This window comes from Manis javanica, chromosome 11 (genome assembly GCF_040802235.1).
Source record: "Manis javanica isolate MJ-LG chromosome 11, MJ_LKY, whole genome shotgun sequence".
Lineage (NCBI taxonomy): Eukaryota > Metazoa > Chordata > Mammalia > Pholidota > Manidae > Manis > Manis javanica.
Genome location: NC_133166.1, coordinates 578,752 through 605,997, shown reverse-complemented (window position 1 = coordinate 605,997; position 27,246 = coordinate 578,752). Strand labels below are relative to the sequence as shown.

The window sequence follows — 27,246 nt, the reverse complement described above, 5'->3', positions numbered from 1 at the left end:
TATTCCTCCTCCATTCTTCATATGTTGGGTGTTTTGTTCTGTGCTCTTTCTAGGAGTGCTCCCATCTAGAGCAGTCCCTTTAAGATGCCCTGTAGAGGTGGTTTTTGGGAAGCAAATTCCCTCAGCTTTTGCTTGTCTGGGAATTGTTTAATCCCACCATCATATTTAAATGATAGTCATGCTGGATACAGTATCCTTGGTTCAAGGCCCTTCTGTTTCATTGCATTAAATATATCATGCCATTCTCTTCTGGCCTCTAGGGTTTCTGTCGAGAATTCTGATGATAGCCTGACGGGTTTTCCTTTATAGGTGACCTTTTTCTCTCAAGCTGCCTTTAAAAGTCTTTCCTTGTCCTTGATCTTTGCCATTTTAATTATTATGTGTCTTGGTGTTGTCCTCCTTGGATCCTTTCTGTTGGGGGTTCTGTGTATTTCTGTGGTCTGTTAGACTATTCCCTCCCCCAGTTTGGGGAAGTTTTCAGCAATTATTTCTTCTAAGATACTTTCCATCCCTTTTCCTCTCTCTTCTTCCTCTGTTACCCCTATAATGTGGATATTGTTCCTTTTGGATTGGTCACACAGTTCTCTTAATATTGTTTCATTCCTGGAGATCCTTTTATCTCTCTCTATGTCAGCTTCTATGCATTCCTGTTCTTTGGTTTTAATTCCATCAATGGCCTCTTGCATCTTATCCATTCTACTTATAAATCCTTCCAGAGTTTGTTTCCTTTCTATAATCTCATTTCTGGCATCTGTGATCTCCCTCTGGACTTCATCCCATTTCTCTTGCGTATTTCTCTGCATCTCTTTCAGCATGTTTATTATTTTTATTTTGAATTCTTTGTCAGGAAGACTGGTTAGGTCTGTCTCCTTCTCTGGTGTGTGTGTGATCTTGGTTTGCCTGTAATTTTGTCTTTTCATGGTGATAGGAATAGTTTGCAGAGCTGGGACTAGTGACGGCTGGGAGAACTTCCATTTTTGTTGGTTTGTGGCCTTCCTCTCCTGGGAGAATAGAGACCTCTAGTGGCTTGTGCTGGGCAGCTGCACTCAGACAGGGCTTCTGCTTCCTGCCCGGCTGCTATGGAGTTTATCTCCACTGTCGCTGTGGGCGTGACCTGGCTCGGGGCCCTTTTGTGAGGCGCTGGGTTCTCGCAGGTGTTGATGTGGTCTGGATGTTGTCCTGTGTCCTCTGGTCTCTATTTTAGGAGGAGTTGTCTTTGTTATATTTTCATAGATATATGTGGTTTTCGGAGGAGATTTCTGCTGCTCTACTCATGCCGCCATCTTGGCTCCACCCTCATCCCACTGCTTTTTATCCTAAAGATTTCTCAGCATGTATCTCTTCAGTTAAATCTTACTTAACTCTGATATACCCTCCTTACCAACTAGAGTTGTTTGGATTGTCCAGACATATGCAAAAGCCATAAAATCATTGGTTTAGAAACTAGAACTGTATATCTATATAAAAAGTACACAGGAACAACTGAATTTCAAAAATAAAATAGCTAAATGAGAGAGAAGTTTATTTCTCTCTCACCCAATAGTCTAAAACATACAGTCCTCTATGGTTGTAGGAATTCCAGGGTGTCAAGATACTAGGTTTCTTCAATCCTTTATACTGCAATCCTCAGTATGCAATATGGTCCAAGATGGCTATTAAACTTCCAGAGAGCACTACACCACAGCCAGGGGTGAAAGGAAAATGCGCAGAAGGAAATACATTTCTTCCTCTTAAGAACACCATCCAGCATCTGCATATATCATGGCTGTTCACACCCAGGGTCTATAACTTGGTTACATGGCTTCCTTAGTTGAAAATCAGGCACACTTGGAATAAGAATGTTCCAGAAATATACCAGGCTTCAGAGGTACACAGATCAGTTTGATATTTCATTCCAAATTAGGTTAAGGTGATCTGGGATTGCTAGTGATCCCCACCCTCTCCACCTCCCAAAATGAATGGTTAAGTCTCTCTGGGCGGAAATTATTGTTGTGAGCATCAAATTTTTTTCTACAAAACAAAATTTGCTATAGAAAAATGAGAAGAAATCTTTGACTTTGAAAAGGTAAATATTTTCATTGGCAAAGAAGACTTAATGGGGGAAAATGTGACAGTATTCTATGCAATACTATTATGAGAGATACATACTGTATTATATTTTCTTATAAGCCAACTCAAGGGCCCAAATTACTTATTCAAGAGACCAAACTCTCATAATTACTATTTGAATAATAGGGAATTAGGTTCTACTTTCAGCATTTGACTCATTTTTTATCAGACCATATGGATCGATATTTTGTGTTCTGGTATTTACTGAAACTGAAAGGAGCAATTGCACAACAAAAGGCGAGGTGTAACTTTAACCCCCTTTAGACATTTCCATGCTGTGGGTCCTCTTGTCAAATCCTGAGAGTCCAGTGCTGCTACTCCTTCAATCACAGGCATAAAGATTTCAAATCACCTGATCCTGCTGCTGCAACCAAATAGCTACTGAAAAATTATTCATGGAACCTAAGTGAGTGAATCCGACCCTCAAACTTAAAAATTAAGTACACAATGAAGTCTGTTCCTCTCAGGGCCCATCCTGAGAGCCTGGTCATAAGCAGTTTCTTGAACATGTCTGCCATATGATCTCTGCTCCATCCCTCCAAATAAAGAGGGGTCCAAGCAAATGGGCCATGCAAATGGTGGTTCTAGGTGGTTATACTCAGATGCATTCTCCACCAGAGTTACAGGTGTAGTTCATCATCGGGATGTGAAGGATTTTGTGACAGTTGACTTTGGGAATCTACCTCCAATGTCACCACCTCTGTGCTAGCATCCCTGAAGTCCTCTATGTGGCACCACTGCATCCTGTTCATTTCCATATTATAGTCCATGAGTTATAAACTCTTCTTGTTTTTCTCACCTACTAGATTCTAAGATCGGATGCTGGGGACAATGGTAACATTCCTCTTTGTATCCCTAGTGCTTAACTTAGCACACAAAATTTCCTCCAAAAAAAGTGAATAAAATTTTGTAAAATAATAATTTAGATTTATAGCTTTTAGAGACAGGTCAGTGGCAGCTTTTCTATAGAGCATATTCATGGGGCTTTTCCTTCAACAGATACTTGTGTTGAAACCTAAATCAGCTAAAGATGAAGGCCCAGGAGTGGCACTCCTCCAGCACTTTGTTTTTGCCATTTGGTAATGTGGGCTTCAGCCAACTTTGCAAAGGGCAGCCAAGAAGAGCAAACCAGAGGCTAAGATGACATGCCAATCCATCCTTATAGAACACACTGGCTTCAGTCCTTTTTGTTTGTTTTTATTTGTTGGCAAGGTCAGTTTTACTGTTTAAATAGAACTAAAAGACAGCCAGTCCAAATAAAATCTGCTAATGATTCTGATCAGTCTAATCATGCAATTCAACCACTTCTCCAATTGTCAGCACAGGAGGAGAGGGTGGATTAAATAAAGTTATTGCTAAGCTTCAGGGAACAGAAAGCATCTGCAATTGACTGGAGCATAACAGTGTGCTTTCGCTATTGCTACTATAGAAAGGTTGGAGAAGAAACCTATGGTTAAGGAATTAAACTTACTAATATGTAATACATTGATTTACAAGATAAAAATATATAGCTTAAAATATATTTAAGGGTCTGGTTTGCTCTCTCCTTTTCATGGCCAGACATACTTGGTGTCTGCATTAATAAAAGGAGACTCTAGCCATGTGCCAAGATTCCCTATACATTTTTACAATAATCCAGAGTATTTTGAGCAATGGAGAAGAGGACACTTGAGACTTTGTTTACCCAGCAAAGATGAAACGGATCGTTAGTATGGTAAACTTAAGTTATGGTTATGACCGCAGCCCCAACAGGCCAAGCCAGACTCAGTTCTACTACCCTTGGACCTAAAGATGGATCTCGGAGGTTCACATGGAGAGAAAGTCTAAGTTTCTACCGCTTCTCCAACACTCGGCAAAGGAAAAGCAGTTTCCTAAAGGCCTCAAGCTCTGCCTCAGAATTGGGTAAACCACCTCCCTCTTGTGCTGCCATTGGGCAGGAAGGATGCCAATCTTCACTCTACCCTCCCCTCCTCTTTTTTCACAGGTTCATCCTCTGGCGCCATCTGCAGGCAGTTCTCGGGACTCCACCAATGGAGAAGACACACTCGCTTGCCCGGTTCTTTGTGGCTCCACTCGCCGGCCAGGTCCTGGAAGGTAGCTGCTGGTGCTGAGCTCATCCACAGAGGCTGCGGGTCTAGGAGCACTACGGTCACCATAAAAGGGTAATAGAGGTGCGTGTGTGCGTGTGTGTGTGTGTGTGTGTGTGCATGTGACGGGGGGTGGGGTGGGGTCACGAAGACTGATCTAACAAGGGAAGGAATCAACTCCTAGAGACAAAAGCCATGGTGCCAGGTTCCTCCTCTGCAAAACGGGGGTGATAAAAGTTGTACCATCTTTTCAAAAGTGTTGTGATGATTTAAAATTTGTAAACAGCACAGAATAATGCCAGGTACAGAGGCTGTGCGATGTTTGTTATTTGTTAATTAGCAAGGCTTTAAAGATGGTCTAAGTCAGAATGTCTCACCAGGATGAATTTAAAAAATGCAAATTACTGTGCCTCATCCCAGACCTGTTAAGATATTAAGACTGACCCTTAGAGTATTGGGCTAGCCCCTGTAAATATGTATATTTTAGAGACTGTCCTAGTTACTGAAAATACAGACACTAAGTTGGGGAGTCACTGATCATTGCCAACCTCTTTGATTCGCAAATGAAAGAACTAAAAGATGACCAAAGTCTCTCTGCAGGGTCCTTAAAAATGCTGTGAGGCTCTGAGGTTAAAGACTTCCTGTACTACCATCCCCGTGACCAATATATATTATGATTGAGAGTCCTCATGCTCTTTTATTCCCCACACTCTCCCCACAACCCACCCCAAACCCTCCAATAATATTGATAACTGTTGAACCACTGTGTTGTGTACTTAGAACTAATATAAGATTGTATATCAAAAATACTTTTTAAAAATATGTTCTTAAACAATTCTCTTTCCCTGTAAGAGCTCTGTGGCTGCTAGCAAATTCACCTGGTTCTTAATCTGTGAGGTGGGGGCAAAGTTACACCTAGCCTCAAAGGGGTAAATATGAGTATTAAAAAAGATTAAAGTGAGTCAAGCACCCAAGGGGTGAAAGGGCAACAGGAGATAGTGAATGAGCATGTGATTCCCATCTGTTCTTTGAGACACAAAGGGTGCTCCCCCACCCCTACCACCTTCAAGTGTTGAGGAAAATAGCGCCTCTTGGAAGTGCAAGTCTCAGGAGGTGGGGACTGGGAAAGGTGGTGGAGAAATGTCCATCCTTGCCCAGCCAGGTTGGAAGCTGTTCACCTGCTCAGAGAGATCTGCACAGTGGGAAGCCAGAGGTCACTCCAGTCTACTCACCTTTGAGCTTCCTGGCAACCAGTGCCCGAGATTCTGGCCGTGACTACACAGGGCGTTGCAGTTGTCTGTCATGTGGGAAAGAGGAAGAGCCCAGCATGCTGGCAGCCTCTTCCTCAGAGTCTCTAGAATCCTGGTGGCATGGGCACCCAACATAAAAGTCTAAGCCGAGGTCCCTGATGAGGTGTTACCTTGTAGAGATGCTTTGCCTTCCTGGTCTTGGACAGACCTATATAATATGGCTCTGAATTTAGGAATCCTGGTCTCTCAACACTTCTGATTTCAAGATGAAATGAACATCATCTCATTCTCCTGGTGAAGAACATTTTGCCACAACCTTTCTGTTCAGTAGTTTGGCATTTATTCCCACAAACCTAAAAATTATGTGCAACTTTTGACTTAGTGCACAGCCTTCTAGACAGATATACACTAGACAGAATAACCTCATGGTAAGAAAGGAAGTAACAGTGACAGCAGCTATCATTCATGGAGCATTTGTGCCTAGTCTATTTGGACAATCTTTACAATCACTGACTCATTTAAGCCAAGCCTCCCCACTTGGTGAGATAGTACTAGCAGGAGCATGTTCTTTTCATGGTGATGGCAGAAGCCCAAGAGGCAAATAACAGGAGCCAGTGGCTCCTAAGGCCAAGTTCAGCAAGTTTTAGTTCTATGAACATTTCACTGTCCAAAGCAAGTCACATGGTCACACCTGATACTAATGAGATAGGGAGGAACTGCAAGTCACAGGGCAAAAGGAAGGGTGAAGATTTGAGAACAATTTCCCACACTCAACATCTGGTTCTTCCAGTTCTGCAAGGACTTTCCACAATAAATAGGGAAAATAGAATTAGGGTTCCCCAAATTCCCAGAAAATCAAAATAAATGTTTTCAAAAGCAACAGTCCACCCCCGTCACTGGTGGCTTGGCCCTAAGGTGCTTCCCTGCACACTGTCAGCAGGCCAGTTCACTCAGCCCAATAGCATCACACTTTGCTGCCTGGCGGGCAGAGGGTAGCTCTTCTAGCTTTCTTAGCCCTGTCTCATCCCAACTGCAGAGGCACCTGCAGTAGCCAACACCAAGAACTCCTTCCTCCCTATTGGAAGCCAAGCATGGTGCTGCTCACTGGGCCCACCCTGTCCCAGAACCATGCAAAAACTAAATCACCCATTAATCCAGCAGCCCTGCAATCACTGCAGGGCAGGCAGAGGGCTACTCCACCCACAATGGTCCCAGCAGAAGCCATGACTCTGATCACAAAGGGCCTCTGAGGCAAACTGCCAGCCACAGGGACTGAGACCACTTCCAGCAGACAGACAGAATGGCAGCCCTGTCCACTGCCCACCAATAGCAACTGGAGCTCCACTGCAAAGGAGAACCAGACCCTGAACTGTAAAGAGTCTTGAGCTTCTCGGCACCACAGGATACCTTTTCACAGAGTCAGTACTCTCTAGACCAGGAAGCATAGCAGATCCAGCTACTACAAAGAAAGAAACACAGAAACCCTGACAAAATGAGGAGGCAGAGGAATGTTTCAAACAAAACTACAGGAGAAGACACCAGAAAGAGGGCTAAATGAAACAGAGATCACCAAACTTCTTAATAAAGATTTCAAAGTAAAAGTCATAAATATGACCACTGATCTGCAGAAAAGTATAGAAGATCTCAGGGAGGACTTCAACAAAGATGTAGAATATCTAAAATATAGCCATTCAGAGCTGAAGAATACAGTAACAGAACTGAAATATACAATAGAGGGAATGAATAATAGATTGCTTGAAGTAGAGGAGACAGTCAATGATATGGAAATTAGAGAACAGGAAAACAACAAAGCTGAGGAACAGAGAAAAAAGGATCTCTAGGAAATAAAGAATAGTAAGAGAGCTGTGTGACCAATCCAATTGAAACAATATTCTCATAATAGGGGTACCAGAAGGAGAAGTCAGAGACAAAGGGATGGAAAGTCTCTTTGAGGAGGAAAAAACTTCCCCTATCTGTGGAGAGAAATAGACACTCAGTTCATGGAAGTACAGAGAACCCCTAACAAAGGAACCCCAGGAAGACAACACAGACATATAATAATTAAAATGACAAAGTTTAAGGATAAGGGGAGAGAATTGAAAGCAACCAGAGACAAAAGATTACTTATAAGGAAACCCCATCAGTCTATCAGCAGACTTCTCAGCAGAAACTTGAAGACCAGAAGAGAGTGGGATGAAATATTTAATGTGTTGAAAAAAAGGGAGCTTCAATCAAGAATAACCAGCCCAGCAATATTTTCATTCAAATTTGAAGCTGAGATTAAACAGTTCCCTGATAAACAAAGGCTCAAGGAACTTATAACCACTAAACCAGCATTACAGGATTTGTTAAAGGGACTGCTGTAGATGGAAATGTTCCTAAGGCTAAGTGATTTTCACCAGTGGAAAAAAACCCACAGCAAAGATAGTAGACCAATTACTTACTAAGTAAGTAAAAAATTAAAACAAAACAAAAGTAGTAAAACCAACTATACACAGAAAGTGCAGATTATGACATCTAATAAATAAAGTGTGCGGAGGAAGAAGAAAAAAGAACACACTTTTAGACTGTGTATGAAATAGAGCAATCATCAACTTAATAGAACTGTTATATAGTAAGGAAGCTATCCTTCAGCCTTATGGCAATGACAAACATAAAGCCTATAATAGATACACAAAAAGTTTAAAAGGAGGACTCCAGTCACAATACTAAAGAAAGAGTATAAGAGTAACAAGAGTATGAGAGAGGAAGAAAAGAAAAGAGAGGAACTTTGAAAAAAAACAGAAAACAATAACATGGCAATAAGCACATACCTATCAATAATTACCTTAAATGTAAATACACTGAATGCACCAATCAAAAGACAAAGAGTGGCAGATGTCTAAAGAAACAAGACCCATCTATATGCTGCCCACAAGAGACTCATTTCAGACTCAAAGACATATATAAACTAAAAGTAAAGGGACAGGAAAAGATATTTCATGCAAACAATAGGGAGAAAAAAGCAAGAGCAGCAGTACTTATATCAGACATAACAGATTACAGAATAAAGAAAGTAACAAGAGACAAAGAAGGACATTACATCATGACAAAGGGGTCAGTCTGACAAGAGGATATAGCCATTATAAGTAACTATGCACCCAACATAGGACCACCTCAATATGTAAAACAAATACCAACAGAATTAAAGGGAGAAATAGATTGCAACACATTCATTTTAGGAGACTTGAACACACCATTCACATCAATAGATCAACCAGCAAAATAAATAAGGAAACAGAGACACTGAATGATACATTAGATCAGATGGACTTAAAAGACATCTACAGAACATTCCACCCAAAGGAGCAGGATACACATTTTTTTTCAGGTGTACATGGAATGTTCTCCAGAATAAATGACATACTAGGTGACAAAAAGAGACTCAATAAATTAAAAAATATTGAAACTGTACCAAGCAACTTCTCAGAACACAATGGTGTGACACTAGAAATAAATTACACAGAGAAAACAAAAATGCCAATAAACATATGGAGGCTAAACAACATGTTTCTAATTAATCAATGGATCAATGAACAAATTAAAACAGAAATCGAGCAATACATGGAAAGAAATGAAAACTGAACTTCTAGTGTACAAAATTTGAGGGATGATGCAAAAGCAGTACTAAAAGGAAAGTAGATAACAATAAAGGCCTACCTTAAGAAACAAGAACAATCCCAAATCAATGGTCTAAACTCATAATTAAAGAAACTAAAAAAAGAACAAATGAAACCCAAAGTTAGTAGAAGGAGGGCCATTAGAAAGATCAGAGCAGAAATAAATAAAATGGAGAATTCAAAAATATAAAAAATAAATTAAACCAAAGGCTGGTTCTTTGAGAAAATAAAGAAAATAGATAAGCTTCTAGCCAGACCTATCAAGATAAAAATAGCAAATACACAAATAAAAGAAACTGGAAACGAAGCAGGAATAGTCACAACAGATACCACATAAATACTATTAAAAATTGCATGCCAATAAATTGGACAACCTACAAGAAATGGACAAAATTCGAGAATAGTACAACCTTCCAAGACTGACCCTGGAAGAAACAGAAAATCTGAACAGAACAACTACCAGCAATGAAATTGAATTGGAAATCAGAAAACTCCCAATGAACAGAAGTCCAGTACCAGACTGCTTCACAGCTGAATTTTACCAAACATTTAAAGAAGAGTTAATACCCATCCTTCTTAAAGTATTCCAAAAAGTAGAAGAGGGGGGAATACTTCCAAACTCATTCTATGAGACCAACATCACTCTAATACCACAACCAGAGAGACACTACAAAAAAAATTATAGACCAATAACCCTGATGAACATAGATGGAAAAATTCTCAACAAAATATTAGCAAACAGAATTTAAAAATATATCAAAAGGAATATCCATCATGACCAAGTGGATTTGTTCCAAGGATGCAGGATTTGCAAGTCAATCAATCTGATACACCACATTAACAAAGGATAAAAACCATTTGATCATCTCAATAGATGGTGAAAAGGCATCTCACAAAATTCAACATCTTCCATGATAAAAACTCTCAACAAAATAAGTATGGAAGGTGCATAGGTATATAGAAGGCCATATAAACCCACAACTAATCTCATACTCAATGGTGAAAAGCTGAAAGCTTTTCCTCTAAGATCAGGAACAAGACACAGATGTCCAGTCTCACCACTTTTATTCAACATAGTACTGGAGGTCCTAGCCATGGCAATCAGGTAAGACAAACAGATAAAATACAACCAAATTGGTAAGGAAGAAGTAAAACTGTCACTATTTGCAGATGACATGATATTATACATAGAAAACCCTAAAGATGTCAGCACAAAAACTATTAGAATTAATAAATGGATTCAGAAAAGTTGATGGATACAAAATTAACACACAGAAATCTGTTGTATTCCTATATACTAACAACAAACTAAGAGTAAGAGAAATCAGGAAAACAACTCCATTTATAATTGCTTCAAGATGAATAAAATACCTAGGAATAAACCTAACCAAAGAGGTGAAAGACCTGTACTCTGAAAACTATAAGACACTCATGAGAGAAATTAAAGAAGACACAAATAAATTCAAATATATCCCATGCTCATGGATAGGAAGAATTAATATTGTCAGAATGGCCATCCTGTCCAAAGCAATTTTCAGAATCAATGCAATCCCTATAAAAATATCAACAGCATTTTTCAATGAACTAGAACAAATAGCTCTAAAATTCATATGGAACCACAAAAAAAAACCCCGAATAGCCAAAGCAATCCTGAGTAAGAAGAACAAAGCTAGGGGAATTACACTATATTGTAATATATTGAACTTGAAGCTATATTACAAAGCTAGAGTAATCAAACCAATTTGGCACTGGCACAAGAAGATACCCATAGATCAATGGAACAGAATAGAGAGCCCAGATATAAATCCAAATATATTTGGTCAATTAATATAAAGTAAAGGAACCATGTATAAAATGGAAGCCATGAATATACAATGTAAAGACAGCCCCTTAAATTATTGGTGAATGAAACTGGATTACTGTCTAACTTGATACACAAAAGTAAACTCAAAATGAAACAAAGACTTGAATGTAAGACATGAAACCATAAAACTCTTAGAAGAAAACATAGGCAAAAATCTCCTGAACCTTAAGTATGAGCAATTTTTTCCTGGACAGTTCTCCTCAGGCTAGGGGAACAAAAGCAGAAGTGGACAAGTGGGACTACATCAAACTAAAAAGCTTCTGTACAGCAAAGGACATCATCAGCAGAGAAAAAAGGCAACCTATAGTATGGGAGAATATATTTGTAAATGATTTATCTGATAAGGGGTTAACATTCAAAATATATAAAGAACTCATATACCTCAACACCCAAACAACAAGTAAACAGATTAAAAATGGGGGGAGGAACTGAACAGACATTTCACCAAAGAAGAAATGCAGATGGCCAACAAGGCACATGAAAAGATTCTCCACATCATTAATCATCAGGGAAATGCAAATAAAAACCACAATGAAATATCACCTCACACCTGTAAATGGCCACTATCCAAAATGCAAGAGACAGCGAGTGTTGGCAAGGATGCAGAGAAATGGGAACCCTCCTACACTGTTGGTGGGAATGTAAATTATTTCAATTATTGTGGAAAGCAGTATGGAGGTTCCTCAGAAACTGAAAATAGAAATCCCATGTGACCCAGTAATTCCACTCCTAAGAATTTACCCAAAGAAAACAAGTTCTCAGATTCAAAAAGACATATACACCCCTGTTTATTGCAACACTATTTACAATAGCCAAGAAATGGAAGCAACCTAAGTGTCCATCAGCAGATGAATGGATAAAGAAGATGTGGTACATATACACAATGGAATATTATTCAGTCATAAGAAGAAAACAAATCCTACCATTTGTAACATGGGTTGCAAATATCTAGAGGGTATTATTCTCAGTGAAATAAACCAGCCAGAGAAAGACAAATACCATATGATTTCACTTATTTGTGGAGTATAAAAACAAAGCAGAACAGATGAAACAAAATAGCAGTAGACTCATAGACACTGAGAAGTGACCGGTGGTTATCATGGTCTGGGGGCTTGGGGTGGTGGAGTAGGAAGTGTGTGGGAGATAAAGGGGCACAGAAATCCCCAGTCATTATATGAGTTGGTCATGGGGACGTAGTACAGCATGTGGAATATAGTCAATTATTCTGTAATATATTTCTATGTTGACAAACCAAAGGAGGTAAAGGGGGTAAAGATTTAATATGGGTAACTGTTGAACCACTGTGTTGTATATCTGAAACCAATATAAGATTGTATATCAATGATGCTTCAGTGTAAAAAAAAGAATTTGCTACACCTTTGATTTGTAAAACAGGGAAGATGATCATACCTTCTCCACAGGGTTATTGAGAATATTAAATGAAACAGGCACATACATGTAGGAAGCACAAAAGGGAGCTCAAAGTAGTTTCTCAGCAGATTTTATTTGCCTCTTACATCCTCCTAACCCCATACTTGGGTAGAAATAAGTGTGAGCCCATAAATAAAAGCAGTCAAACAGCCAAGTTAGCTTTGCCAAGGAATGCCACCCTCTTTCCCCATTGTAAAATTACTTACAAAAGGGAGTATAAGAAAAATTGTATACACCAATAACACTTGTATTTTTATCTTGATCACACATCTTGCTTTATCAAACAGGTATTTACTTACATTGATTTCAACAATTAAGAATTAATTAGGGTTTATAGGGGCACATAAAATATATGCAAACATTTAGCACGCAAAAGAATTAGAGCAACAAAAATACACTTGTATAGAGTATGATGAACCTAGAATTTTGACTAATTTTTTTGTTTTGTTTTTACAGAGAAGTCATGGCCTTTTTAAAAAAGTGAATTAAAAATGGAAAACAAGGCATCTCCATGTATGGTAACATCTTTTCCTACAAGAAGACCTTGCAAAAAGATTAATAGCAAAAGAGTGAGAATGGAGTTATACTTTTACATTTTATATAATGTCTTACAGATACATTATCTAATTAAGATTATTTAGACAGGGTTTCATATTCAAGAGTGACCATAAACATTCTCCGCATAGCATAATTAAACCCATGCAGATTATTGTTGATATCTGCTTCCTATAATAAAATTCCTCATAGAATATATGAGTAACCGATCAGAATTACTGTATATAGACACAGCATAATTATGCATAGCATAATTAAACCCATGCAGATTATTGTTGATATCTGCTTCCTATAATAAAATTCCTCATAGAATATATGAGTAACCGATCAGAATTACTGTATATAGACCACAGTGTCGTATAAACCGAGGGAAAGCCATGATAGAGTTGTTCTTACATATTTTCCAAAACATCACATAGGTTGTAACTTTGGAATATATTTACAGAATTAATTTATGTAGCAGAATAATAAACAGGAATAATTTTTAAAAATGATACTGTGTTGAATCCATTTTGCTCTTAACTCTTTTGCTACATAAAAAGCAAGTGTCAGGAAATAAAATGGTGTGTATACATGTAGAAGAAAATCTGTAACTGAGTGAAAAAGTGGCATCTCTGCTTCCATACTAAATTTGTCTCCTTTGCTGTCTTAACCTTTGGGCCAAAAGGAAACAAAGGGAAAAGGGTTTCTGCTCAGCCCTGAAGCCCTGCAGACAGCCTTGTTGAAAATCAAAAGGAATTTTGCTCACAGTTTGAGATTTCTGCAAATAGCTCCTTAACCCTAACCTGGCCTCCTCCAGGAGATAGGGAACTATGTATGAAAATAATGATTGCCCTTGTCAAAGACGTGTAGGAGCACCATGACCAGACCTTGGTCAGCAAGGGTCAAACTAACCAAGAGCCTGGAGTTTCTCAGCCTTCTCAGGCCCTCACTGGCACCCAGATGTCTGCAATTGTCAGTCGCCCCCTAACCTGCTGCCCTTCCTGTTCCCCTTTTCACTAACATAAAAGACTCTTGCAATCAACCCTGACTTAAGATGGTAGTTAGTACATTAGTCCACTTTCTTTGTCTCCTGGCTTTCTAAATAGTCACTTTTCCTGTCTCAAAACCTTGTCTCTAGACTTATGGACATGTCATGAGGTGAGGGGCATGAACTTGGACACCCTAATGAATTCATCCCATACTGTTACCTTTATGTTTGACCTTGCACATAAAAATTAATTTCTTCCCATCAAGGAAGAAGTGTGCCCCACCCCCCTGAAAAAAACCGCCCAGTGATTGAAAATGAAATATGGAAGAGAAAAAACCCTTTGGGGCTAATGTTAGAAGACTTGTCCCTGGTAGATCTAGTCTAGGAATGAAGACATAGACTGATGGCTCATTGACAAGGAACCCAACTATTCTTTTAGAAGAAGAGTTTCACAGTAATGATATGAATTCTGGTATTTAGAAGACAAAAAATAAAAAGCGGGGGCTAAAATTTAACAAATAAGTTTAATGGTCAAATAGCTTGTTAAAACTTGCTTGATCTGTTGTGTTGAGAATGAGAATTTTATTTGGTTTAGATCTCACTAGCTATCTTTTGTAACTTTGAAATTAAGGTTTCATTTTGTCTGAAATGTGAAGAAAAACCAGTAACCAAAGTTTATACAGAAAAAGGAATGTCAGTTTTGAACTTTAAAAAGAAAAAAGTAAGGCTTTTTAGTCATACAGATGGTAAAGATGTAGGGATGAGGAAGAAAAAGTGTGACAGTAATCTTGCACTGAAAAAAGTTGATTTTTCCTTAAGCCAAATGTATTTTATTGCAAATATATTTAAGGTTTAAGAATTAATTGTTATTTTATACCCTTTCCACAATAAGCCAACACATAACTTCATAAGCCAGAAATGTTTTTAAAATAAAGATAATTAAAATTACACAAAGTTATAGAAGATTAAAAAAATACATGATAGCTATCTTGGTACATAGTAGTTTTAGTTGAACAGGTGTTGCACTGATGCATAGAAACACATTTTATAGTTTCTGTAATAGTAACCTTTTACTTAATTCTTGTGCTGCTAATAATTCAATAGAAACAAAATATTAACATGTTGAATTCTTAACAGCATATTTTAGAAAGTGTTGATTGTGCCTATTAAATCACTACTCTGTTTACACACTGAAAACATTTCACATCTGCATAAATACATTCTTAGTGGACTAACCACTTGCATTAATTCTGTCATCATAGGTCTTCTTACTACATAGTATCTTCACATATACTGGCCTCAACATTACTAGTGTTTCAAAAAGGACAACTTCACTCTTCTTCGTGGCTTTCTGAGATCCATTTCTTAAATGCCAGGCAATATCTCAAAAGCCTATCAAATGCCAGCAAGTCAGCCTGAACGACGGCAGGATGCTGTTCAATGCTTGGGAGTCACAGGGTAGCTCTCCACACCAGGATAGCTCATTTTGTTGGGCAACTTCAACCCTGGTGTTCTTTACCATCTCTTGATTGTCACTGAAATTTTTACAGCATCAGTCCACAATGAAAAAAAAAATTAGCCAAATGCTAATTCAAGGGCATGGAAAGTCTAATGATTCAGAGTGATAGTAAGTGGTGACTTTTTCTAACAATTTGGTGTTTTTGTTCTTCCGTTTTTAAAGGTTACTTCCGTCAAACCCCAGAGAACCCACAGAAGGGGAAGCAGTAATTTAGCTACTTTGGGTGTACTGTATGAACATTAGGGCTTGATATAGATCCTTATAGAAAACTGCCTTTGCAAGCAAGCCCTTTCCGTTCTTGCTCAACTGTGAAACGTATATTCCTGGAGTCCATATCATCATCTTCATCCGGACTGTAAACTTCTGCACAATTGGATGGACGTTTTGGGGAATGGAGTTGTGACACGGCCGTTCACCTGCCTGCATTCGCGGCTTCTTCCTGATTACCATAGTTGTAGGGCCTGTCCTTTCTGCTGGGAATGCCACCCCGGGAAAAGCCTGAGTCGCCCAATGTCCCTCCTCCCACATACCTGCAGTGCCTCCTGGGCGCCGCATAGGTGACAACCTGCAGACGCTGGGCTAGTGCCTCCGCGTCTCCTCCCCGCCTCTCCAAGCGGGGACGCAGAGCACCCGGCAGCCACGTTTCCGCTCCCCCCTCATCCCCCCGGCCTGCCACAGCGGGTTCCCGCGCTCAGGGCTGAGCCGCCGCAGTGGCCTGGCCGTCAGCGTTCCTGCGCCACCTGCGCCGGGGCGCTCTCAAGCCCAGCCCAGCCCACCCCATCCCCCAGGTAGGACTCGGGAGGGAGGAGAGATGAAGCAAGCAGGCTTTGATGGCAGCAAGCCGCGGAGCAGTGGGGCAGGGTCCTGCCGCCGCGACGATGAACGCTTTTGGAGGAAAGGGCACGAGCTCCCCATTCCCGCCCGAGCCTAGCTGCCCTGCTGCCGAATGGGTCCACACTGGCCCTTCCCGGCGTTGGCTAGAAGCCAATCAGCTTCCTCGCTAGGAGTTTACTATCCAATGAGAACACTCAGAGTGCAGGATCTTTGCGCCCATTGGCCGCGGTTTCCTCCGAGTGAGGGGTCCGTCGCTGGAGGAAAACGTTTCCCCAGAAGTCGCCAAGTGCAGGCGAGTGACAGCTCGGTACGGGAAGGACTCTCCTCTTAGGTGAGTTACCCCTGTGGTCCTGGGGCTGATCGGGAGTTTTGTGGGGAAATTCACTGGAAGAAGCATGACTCAGGAAAACCTCAGACTCCGGGAGGGGGACAGAGGACCTTACACCTGCCGTCGTTCTGAAAGGGGGCCCTAGGTCTGTTTCTGGAAACATAAAAAGAAACGTGAAGTTCCTTGCTGAGATTATGGAGGGCAATAACTTGGCAGAATTTTGGTTGTGTGTCGGGGGTGGGAGGGAAAGGTTGGGCCGTTTAGTGCACCAACCCTAAACTATTACCCAATGCTTATACTCTGTCCTAACCAATCCCCTATTTTAAAGACCGACCTTAAACCAGACCTCAAAATCTCACTAAACTGCCCAACCTTTCCCTCCCACCCCCGACACACCAACAAAATTCTGCCAAGTTATTGCCCTCCATAATCTCAGCAAGCAGTAACTTAGCTCTGTCTTATCGACGGGTTGTTATGGTGAATTTTCTGGGAGCCAGCGCTTGACATTCTTCGAGACCTGGTCACTTTCTGCTGCCGCGCAACCCAACACCCTTAAATCAGGGAATCACTGTGTTCCTCTGAGTCCCTTCAACCTCTGCATCGGGCGCTCTTGGAACGCAAAGGTGGGGAAAGTAGATCTTGCGTTTGGTTGAACCCCAGGTACTTTTGTTGAGCTCCCTACGAGCTGAGCTTATTTTACGCTGGGAGGGAAGAAGCCTTTTAAGGAATCTTTTTGATTATCTAATCAAAACTTGAAAAGGCCTCATGCTTGGTGACAATCTGCTTTATTGCAATATTACAATGCGTCTCTCTCCTTGTTTGTTGTACTTATGTTAAAGAAAAGTCCACAGGGAAGAGGCATAGGCTCCCGTTGTCTGTTTCTCAGAAAGCAGGCCGCGGCGACGGGGAAGTGCGGAAGGTCCCGTTTCAGGCCGGAGGGACTGTCTGAAACAACACATCATCAGGATTCACTACGGGGCCAGCCGCAGGCCCGCTTCCCCAGGTGTCCAAGGAAGTGAAGGACCTAGAGGGACGGCGTTGGGAGAATGGGTAGGAGGCCGAGGCTGGAAGAAGCCAGGCGGATGTGAAAATAAAAGTAACTCATTTACTGGGCCGGCTGAGCAGCGATGCGTCCAAGGCGGAAGGGCTTTTCAAACCGTGCCGCCGCAGCCGCAGCCCTTCCTGCGCGCCCGAGCTCGCGGCGCGCGTCCTCGCGCGGTCTCCGCGGGGCTCCGAGGCCTGCGCTGCCCCGGGGAGGACCGGCCTCGGCGCGCGCGGCGCCTGGACGGCCCGCGGGGCGGGCAGCCGGCTGGCTTTTACCGCAGTGGCTGCCCCTGGTCACGCTGTGTGCGGGCGGTGGCGCAGGCGACTTGCACGCGGCCTCGGTCCGCCGAGGGCGGATCGCTGCCGCTCAGCAGCCTTCCCCCGCGCCTGGCCAGCGGGCGAGGCCCAGAGAGGAGCGAGAAGGCGGAGAGGGAGGGGACAGGGCCGGGGGAGGATACCCGCGAGGTTTCTTAGCCTCTCTCCCTTCCCACTGTGACTGTTCAAGTTCATCCCAGTACCGTGCAAAATCCCCATTTCCCCTGCCCTTTTTATGTTCCCTTTTTGGTTCCCTGTGTAATAATCACCCCTTGAAGCGCTTGGGGTCCTCTCTCCGTAAGATGGATCATCATCCACAGACACACTTGAGGCCCCAGATTCCCTTAGTTGTTGGCATTAAGTTCTTACCTTCAAGGATCTTAAAGTCCTGCCCACCTCCTAGTTATATGTATCTGTTTTTATTTCCCCAGGTTCTCTGCTGTTTAAAACGCATCCCTGCGGTAAGTATACAGACACTGAAAACGGTCATAGCAGTAATGTTTACTGGGCAACTGGCTGGGTCCCCGGCACTGTTATAAAGGCTTTGCATGCGTTGTATTTTTTAATCTTCTCAGCACTGGAGGCTGATTCTATCACTCCTCCCATCTTAGAAGTGTGCATAATGAGGCAAAGAGTACTTAATTAATATGCCCAAGGTCGTGCAGCTAGTCCATGGTAACCTGATATTTGAACCCAAGTGTTCTTATAAAAAGTAGCATTGATACAATACTTAAATATTCATGACCTCATTTGGAATCACTGCAGTCATTTTACAAACAGGAACGCTGAAGTAAGTTTCCTAAATAGCTCAGTCCCGGGAAGGATGAGGCCAGGGCTCCTGCTCCATAGCAGATGGTTAGGAAAATAGGCATAGTCTTTAGGTAACTTACACTTGACAAGAAATACAGAGGCTCGAGCATAACAACATGAAGAAGAAAAGCAACATGAAGAGACAACCCAGGGGGGAATCATTCTCTGAATTTCTTTGTGGTCTTCAATAAATCAATGTTTTTTTTCTAGAATAAAAGAGCCTTCAGACACAGAATAATTAAGAACAACTTGTGTGCCTCAATTGGATCTTGATTTAAATAAATTCACACTGTGATTAGGGAAAAGTCCTTAATTTTCAGAGATGAAAAGTGACAGTTGGGGTAAAATGTCATGATGTTTCTAACTGTAATCTAGTAAAATAAAAAAGATGATGCAAATTTGCAAAACAAATGAATAATTACTAACTCTCTGTGATACATATATGGAGGTGCATTTATACTTTTCTCTCTTTTCTTCTTTTTTCCTATTTGAAAAAGTTCCTAAGTCATCCCAATTATACTCCCTGGGGCTTTGTGACCTTTAGTAAATAGTTGAATCTCTTAGGATGTTCCAATTCTTTATCTGTAACATGGGACTAATAATACTTATTTCACAAAGTTGTTAGAAGTATATGAAGTAACTTACGAAAAGTATTTAGGACAGAGCATAGTGCCTCTTATGCATACTCCATTCATTGGATGTATCTTTATAAATGTATCTTTATTGAGGGCTGCCATGTGCCAGGCATTGTGTGAGATGCTGGTATACTGAAAGGCAGCTGCTGTCCTTCATGACCTTCATCCTAATGGGATTTATCACTACTGAGGATTTTATTTCCATTTCATTCTCTTCTGTGGAGACCTCAGAGGAAAGATAGAGGGGAAAATACTTCTTTAAGCAAAAAACCAAAGCCACAACTAAAGTTCCTATCTTCCCAGGCATTCTAAGTTTATTTTGCTTTTATGATTCTTTTCCCATCTGTCTCTCTGTAATTTAACACCCCTGTGCCATCTCCATCTTAAATGGAGGCCAGATTTTAACATCACTGTAACTAGAACACTCTTAAATTCTCAGGCTGCAAACCCTTCTGAGGATATTATATACCTACCTATGAATTCCATCTCTGCCCCATAGCCCAGGCCTCTGGCATGTCACCTTCCTTCTCTGAGTGATATTTTCCTCAACCGCAAAATGCAAGTATACCTACTTTGCGTGGTATCTGGGGATTGGCAATTAGACATGATTTAGTTAAACTATTTAGTATGGTATCTGACATGCAGCGCTCTGTAAAAGGGAGCTTTTATTGCTGAGGTGATGATTGTTAGTGGATAAACTGTCTACTTGCTAAGTTAATATCTCTGGAGGGATTGAGGCAAGGGCCGAAGGGGAAAGGTGGGATATGGGGTCCCCATTAGTCGTATCCTCTGTACAGTTACTCATAGCTATGAAGATAACTGCTCTAACTTGAACCTTTTTGAAATTAGTGTTTCAGCTGAACTGTCTATTCATCTTTAAGCCACCATGAGCTCTAAGAAGCGCAGGTCACAGAAGGTCTCATTTGAAGTAAAAAGTAATATGAAAATTGAGCACTATTTTTCTCAGGTATGTTGGAAATACTATTCATGAAATATATCAACATTAGTGTTAGCTATCCTTGACACTGGGTTTCATAGTTCTTCCTGCCAGCAATTAGCTCATTGTACGTTGGAAATATTAAGCTAAATCTTTCTCATCCATTTTATTCTTTCTATGTCAGGGGGTTGCTGTGGGAAAGGGCATTTTAATACAAATCTTGGCCACATCCAAGAGGCTTTTATTTAAATAAAAGCTATTGTAACGCTTCCGGAACAACAAAAATCAAATACAATGTATTGCAGCAAACTGAAGAATAAAAATAAACTATTTCCTAGTATGAAAATACCTACTATCCCAAATATGGCTGATCTATTTGATCGCAGTAAGAACCTACATTTTTACAGTGCTTTATAGTTTATAAAACAACTTTTAAAATAATTGCTCTCAGCATAGTCTTGTTAAGTAGGCAGGGAGGATTTTATTATCCTCCATTTGTTTATGAGGAGAGAAGCGAGCTGTTGCTTGTGAAGTGAGCTGTTGCTTAAGGCAGAAGTGGAGTGAAGGTTTGGACTTAAGTTTACGAACATTAAGTCAGGGGTCTTTCTGTTATCTGGGCTGTTATCATCTCAAACCATCGTATCCTTTCCTGAGTCTCAAATGCTCCCAGAATTTATCAAGAGGGCTGAGAAATGGCAAGCATTTGAGAATGCAACAGCCAAACCTTTACCTTGTTTCCTTTTTTTCTGGTTCTAACTAGAATACCCCAATATCTAGAAAGCCAAGACAAGCCTAGCTGTGTCCCTCTCTGTCCTACTCCATGACAGAGTGAACTAATAACCACGTATCACTCCCATTCCCCTTTTAAAAGTGTCTCTATCTGCTCAAGAGTCCTATGAAAAGTGGGAAACCTGTTACAGAGTTCTGGTGGGATGTGTGACAAAGATTTTTCTGACAGCATTAGGCTGAAGGGATGCTCTTTGACAGTTCGTATGTATGCCCAGAATATATTTATATTACCTTATGTTCCCTTTTTGTGATCCAGAATATTAGTACCATTATGAAGAAGGAAAATAAAAGTTAACCTATTAATGTGCCAGTCACTGTGCTAGGCATTGTCACACATGAAGTTACACTTAATTTACACCCATCCTGTCATTGTTATTCCCACTACCTGCAATTGACATTGCTGGCAAATGAAGCCCTATCTGTTGACACCTGTACCATGATGACTATGACCTGGGGAAACTGTCCTGGACATAGGAATCAGGTGCTCTTAAGCTGTCACTGAATTTCTGCTACTTGATTAGTCCTCCATACATAATTCCTCTCCTCTCCCATGGCCCCTGGTTTTTAAGATAATGCCCTATAAAAATGGGAATCACAGATATAACATTTTACAAAAAAAAAATAGGAATACACAGTCAAATGGGAAAAATATTTGGACTGAATGTTGCAGTTCTGACAGTCACTTCTGTCAGTGTTATTATATGACCCTAAGAAAAGCACTTACAGGGACAACTTTCTGTACCTCAGTTTCTCCCTCAAAAAGGAGAGATTGGCCTTATTTGTTCCTCTTCATTTCATAGAATTTGGGGATTAATGGCTATAATAGAGGAATAGATTTGAGTTCTTTGTATGATAGATGCTGGGTGAATCAAGGCTGTCATTATTAGAAATAACTATACTATCATGGCCAGATGATTAGTTAACTAGTGATGGTTTCATTTAACATTTAATGTCGGATCATAAGCTGTGGTGACATACTCTTGCTGAAGAATGGTAACTTATTTGGTGCTTTAAAAACATTTTTGGTGCAATCACTTGTGTTTGGAAAAAGTAAAAATTATATAGCTGAAAATAGACACGATGTGAAATAACACTATGAGAGAGCTGGTAGACTTTTAGGCACCTCTACTTTTTTAGGCACCTGGAAAAAAAAGTTGTGTTTCTTTTCTCATATTTCTCAGGGGAAAAAAAAGTGCTAGTTTCGTAGTATTAAGAGCTTATCTGAGTAATGGGACAGGAAACTCACCTTAATTGTGAATCCCAACTAAATTCTGATTTCCTTTTATTCATTGGCCTTTGGAGATTGGTTCTGAGTTTCCTATAGAAATTTTGTAAATTGCATCCCAAAAAGAGAAACAGAAGACTAAGGTTGCATTCAGAGTTTAAAGTGTTGAATGATTTTTAGGTCACTAAAAAGCAACAGAATGATTCCAGTGTTTCTCAGAAGAAGACAGACTCTAAAGAAGGTCTAACAGATGTAACTAACATCCAAGCTCAAGGACCCAAAGACCAGACGGTGCCCCTGAATAAGACCATTTACATCACCTTGGATGTAAACCACAGGAAGCACGTGCTCACACATGGCGGAAGGGGCAGTTTATACGGGGCACTCAACACTCTCACGGCTATCAAGAAAGAGATGGAGACTCAGCAGGGCAAAGAAATGCTCGTGCGTGGCACAGAAGGAATTGAAGGTTACATAAACCTTGGAATGCCCCTCCGATGTTTTCCGGAAAGCTGCCACGTGCTAATCACATTTGCCCGAAATAAAAGTGAGCAGAGAGAAGGGAACCAGGCGTTTGGCCGGCATGACCTGGCCTCTACCGACTGTGTCAAGTTTTACATTCATGCCATTGAGAAGAGGAAAAAAAGGATCGTGAAGCTCAGGCAGCTTCACCGGCAAGGCTGCAAACTGTGCATCTACGCTTTCAAAGGAGAAACCATCAAGGACGCTCTGTGCAAGGATGGCAGACTTCTTTCCTTTCTGGAGCGTGATGACTGGAAACTCATTAAAAACCTGGACTCCATTTTAGAGAACACACAGCCGGTCGATGACTTGGAGGGCAAGCTCTTTGAGGTGGAGGCTGAGAGAAGAATGAGCTCTAGGGCAGGAGCCGCTCGGGAGCCCCTGTCAGAGAAAAGGAACACCTGTGTGTTGAGAGAAGAAATTGTGGACCAGTACCCCAGTTTGAAAAGAGAAAGTGAAAAAATCAGAGAAAACTTCAAGAAAGAAATGGAGAAAAAAAAGAACAAAGCTTCGTTATTTAAACTGCAGAAAGCAAATTTTGGGAAACTGACAAAAAACTCTACTCTGGTTAAAGTCCACAAATTTCTTTCTCATCTCAGTGACTCAGTTGGGTGCATATCATGGGACAACAATGGGAATAAGGGTTCTGCCACCTGCTATGTTTTTACAGGGTTGTTCATTTTCACTTGTCGGCATGTAATAAATTACGTTGTGGGAGAAGGGATAGAGACAAGTAGGTGGGCAGACATGATTGGTCAATGTGTAAAGGTGACATTCAGTTATGAAGATCTCCCCGAAAAAGAGGAGAACTGTTTTTTTCTTGAACCTTGGTTTGAGATATCTGGTGTAACTCTTGATTACGCTGTTCTGAAACTGAAGGAAAATGGACAGCGGGTACCTTTGGGACTATATAATGGGATTGCTCCTACACCACTTACGGGGTTGGTTTATATTATTGGCCACCCATATGGAGAACCAAAGTCTACTGACGCTTGTGCTGTGATCTCTCTGGGTCAGCGAGAAAAGAAATTTCAGGAACATCTTCAGGCTAGAGAAGAGGAGGGTTGCAATTTTGGTCAGCAGTATATCCATATGCACACTCAAAGAAGTTTCCAAGAAGTGATGCACAACCCTGATGTGATTACCTATGACACCACTTTTTACTTTGGGGCTTCTGGCTCCCCGGTGTTTGATTCAAAAGGTTCATTGGTGGCCATGCATACTGCTGGCTTCCCTTATCTGTACCAAAACGGGATTTCTAGTATCATTGAGTTTGGTTCCACTATGGAATCCATCCTCTTTGATATTAAGCAAAACTATGGAACTTGGTATACGGAAGTATGTATAAATCAGCAGGATGCAGAAATGCTGAGTGAGGAGGATTGAGGATGGTGAGAGTTCAGTCTAATTGCTGGCATTTAGGGAATTTCCTATGGAGTTGCTATTCTATAGACGAATAGAGTTTTTAAATCTAAAATGATGAATTTCATTTAAAAATAACAATTACTATTATTGACTACATCCTATGCACCAAACTTTTTTCCTAAGCACGTGAAGACGGAAGTCTTAGCATCTTTATGAAGTGGGCTATTATTCCACTAAAGTCAAGCAATGTGAATAGTGATAAGATTAAGTAATAATTAGTCATATGGCAGTTAAAGGCTAACTATTGGTTTTTATCATCTTGAGTATCTTCCCCTAAGTTAGTTTTTTGAGGGTAGGGCCCACGACTTGCCATTACCCCTAATGTCTGGCAGGTGGAAAGTAAGTGTTTAGACAATGTGTGGGTTAATCAATAGCACAATTTAGGTATGCAGTTAATCTTAACTGAGGAGCTAAAGGCTTGATTGGAAATGATCTCAAACAAAGCTTTCAGAATTTCCCAAATCCTCATATTACTAAAAACTCAGGATATATGCATCCTGAAACTCAGAGGGTAATATCCACTCTCCCCACATTTAAAAGCTATTAGGGCAAATGGGATACCTTAAAAATCACATTACTTTATTCATATTTCCTTAGTTTTTACCCAATATCCTTTCTGCGATCGGAGTTCCACCCAACGTCCCACGTGACATTTAGTTGTCACATCCCGTCAGGCTTCTGTTGGCTGTGACAGTTTCTCGGCTTTTCTTGTTTTGGATGCCCTTGGTGGTCAGAGAGCACACACATCAGGTACTTCGTAGGGTGCCCTTCTCCTGGAACGTGTCTGATATTTTTCTCATGATTAGACTGGGGCTGTGGGTTTTGAAGGGAAAAACCAAAGAGGCAAAACCCCATTCTTACCATACCACCCCAGGGATACATTCTGTCAACATGATTTGGGTTGTCCTGGGTCCCTGAGCCAAAGTGGGGCTTATCAGGTTTCTCTACTGTGCAGTTAACCTTTCCCCTCCTCTATGTACTTTTTGGAAGGAAGTCATTCGAAGTTCACACTTACAGGGTGGAGAGTTATGGCTTCTCTTCCTCATTAGGCCTCTTAGAATATCTGCACAACTTATTCTCAGTCATTCTTCTGGGAGATTTGTCTCTTCTCTCCCATTCATGTGTATCGGTGTGGACTCATAACTATACTTTGGTTATAAACCAGTACTACTTTACTGAGATGCTCAAACTGTTCCAGCTTTGGTCTGCGGGAGCACTTTCAGAGGCCCCTGTGACATACCTGCATCAGTGTGTTATTGTTGTTTCTTTGGTTTTTGAGCACTTCCTTAGTTCTGACACTACAGGATACCACAGACTTTTGGGGTATATTTCCTGCCTCACTCCTAAAATTAGCCATTTCTCCAGGAAGCTTTGGTTCCTTCTAAAGGAGAATAGTATTGGTTACCAAGATCCGGACCCTAGGTATGCTTGTTGCTATTGGGGTATTTCTTCTAGGCCTTCTCAGCTGACAGAGCAAAGAAATACATGTGTGTATCTAACTCATGTACAGTAGTCCCCCCTTATCTGAAGTTCAGCTTTTTGTGGTTCCCACGACCCATGCTAGGGTGAGCCTCATCTGTCCTATGACCAGAAGGTCAATCATAGCCCAAATCACAATGCCTCCATCATTCACGTTGCTTCACCTTATCTCATAGTCATTTTATCATCTCATGTCATCATAAGAAGGATGATGACAGAACAGTAAGGTGTTTCAAGAACAAGAGAAAGAGGTAGACCATATTCACATCACTTTTACTGCAATATATTGTTATAATTGTTTTTATTTTATTGTTAATCTCTTACTGTGCCTAATTTATAAATGACACTTTATCATAGGTATGTATGCATAGGAAAAAACATAGTGTATACATAGGGTTCAGCACTATCTGTGGTTTTAGGCATCCACTGGGGATCTTGGAATGCGTCTCCCACAGATAGGGGGGCATTATGTATATACACATACCTACGAACATTTGTATCTGTAACCATCTGTATGTGTGATAAATGAAACCATTCTTACAGGTGTCCCAGCTTTAGTCCATCACCACACATGGATCAGCCAGGCCAACTGTGAGAATTCGCTCCTACCATCCACCACGTATTTACTTAATTGTTTAGTTCCAGTATACATATATGTACAGCAGTATCATAATTGTTCACTTGTACTGGGATGGGAAATAACTTTATCAACTAGAGCTCAGTGTTTCTGTGCAGTTTCCTTTGCCTCTAATCTTAGGAACTCATTCCCAGAGCTACCCGGGTCAGTGCTTTTTCCCTCCCCACCTTCAGTAAGTTTGTTTCATACATTTGTCATATGTCTCTTCTCAGCTCCCATTCTTTCCTTTGATCCCTCAGTCTCCTAGGTGATTTTTTTTTAAATGTGCATACACTAAGCTTCTCTCCTCATGCTGTACATTCTGTGGATCTTAACAAATGCCTAATATCATGTATACACCATTACAATATGTACAGAATTGTTTTTCCACCTTAAGATTCCCCTGTGCTTCACCTACTTATCCCTCCCCCTCCCCTGAACCCCTAGTGACCACTGAACTTTTGAACTGTTTTTATAGTTCTGCTTTTTCCAGAAGGTCACATAGGTGGAGTTATGTAGTATGTAGCCTTTTCCAATTGACTTCTTTCACTTTAAAGTACACAGTTCACATTCCTCTGTGTCTTTTTGTGGCTTGATAGCTCATTAGTTTTTATCACTGCGTAATAGTCCATTGTGTTGATATACCACAGCTTGTTTATACATTCACCTCCTGAGATATCTTAATTGATTCCATTTTTGGTGATTGTGAATAAAGCTGCTATAAACATTGGCATAAGGATTTTTGTGTGAACATTATTTTCAACTCAATTAGATAAATTCCCAAGAGTGTGATTACTGGACTGTATGGTTAAATGATGTTTTACTTTGTAAGAATCTGCCAAA

The 27,246-nt window shown here is 40.7% G+C and overlaps 1 protein-coding gene across 17 annotated transcripts; it reads left to right on the top strand.

Annotated features, from left to right (window-relative positions):
* The first annotated feature begins 4,077 nt into the window (after positions 1-4,077).
* On the top strand, positions 4,078-27,139 carry FAM111A (FAM111 trypsin like peptidase A). 17 transcript variants are annotated; one of them, XM_037004365.2, is made up of 8 exons: positions 4,078-4,271; positions 15,607-16,609; positions 17,104-17,229; positions 17,446-17,656; positions 18,397-18,426; positions 19,850-19,968; positions 20,260-20,377; positions 22,542-27,139. In XM_037004365.2, the coding sequence occupies exons 7-8, from the start codon at positions 20,297-20,299 to the stop codon at positions 24,267-24,269; spliced, it is 1,809 nt and encodes a 602-aa protein (XP_036860260.2). In that variant the 5' UTR covers positions 4,078-4,271; positions 15,607-16,609; positions 17,104-17,229; positions 17,446-17,656; positions 18,397-18,426; positions 19,850-19,968; positions 20,260-20,296; the 3' UTR covers positions 24,270-27,139. The 17 variants fall into 17 exon arrangements, with proteins under 17 accessions (XP_036860260.2, XP_017496904.3, XP_036860261.2 ...); XM_037004366.2 differs by lacking the exon at positions 4,078-4,271 and having other exon boundaries at positions 15,616-16,609; positions 17,493-17,656; XM_037004372.2 differs by lacking the exons at positions 4,078-4,271; positions 17,104-17,229 and having other exon boundaries at positions 15,616-16,609; positions 17,493-17,609.
* The last annotated feature ends 107 nt before the right edge of the window (positions 27,140-27,246 follow it).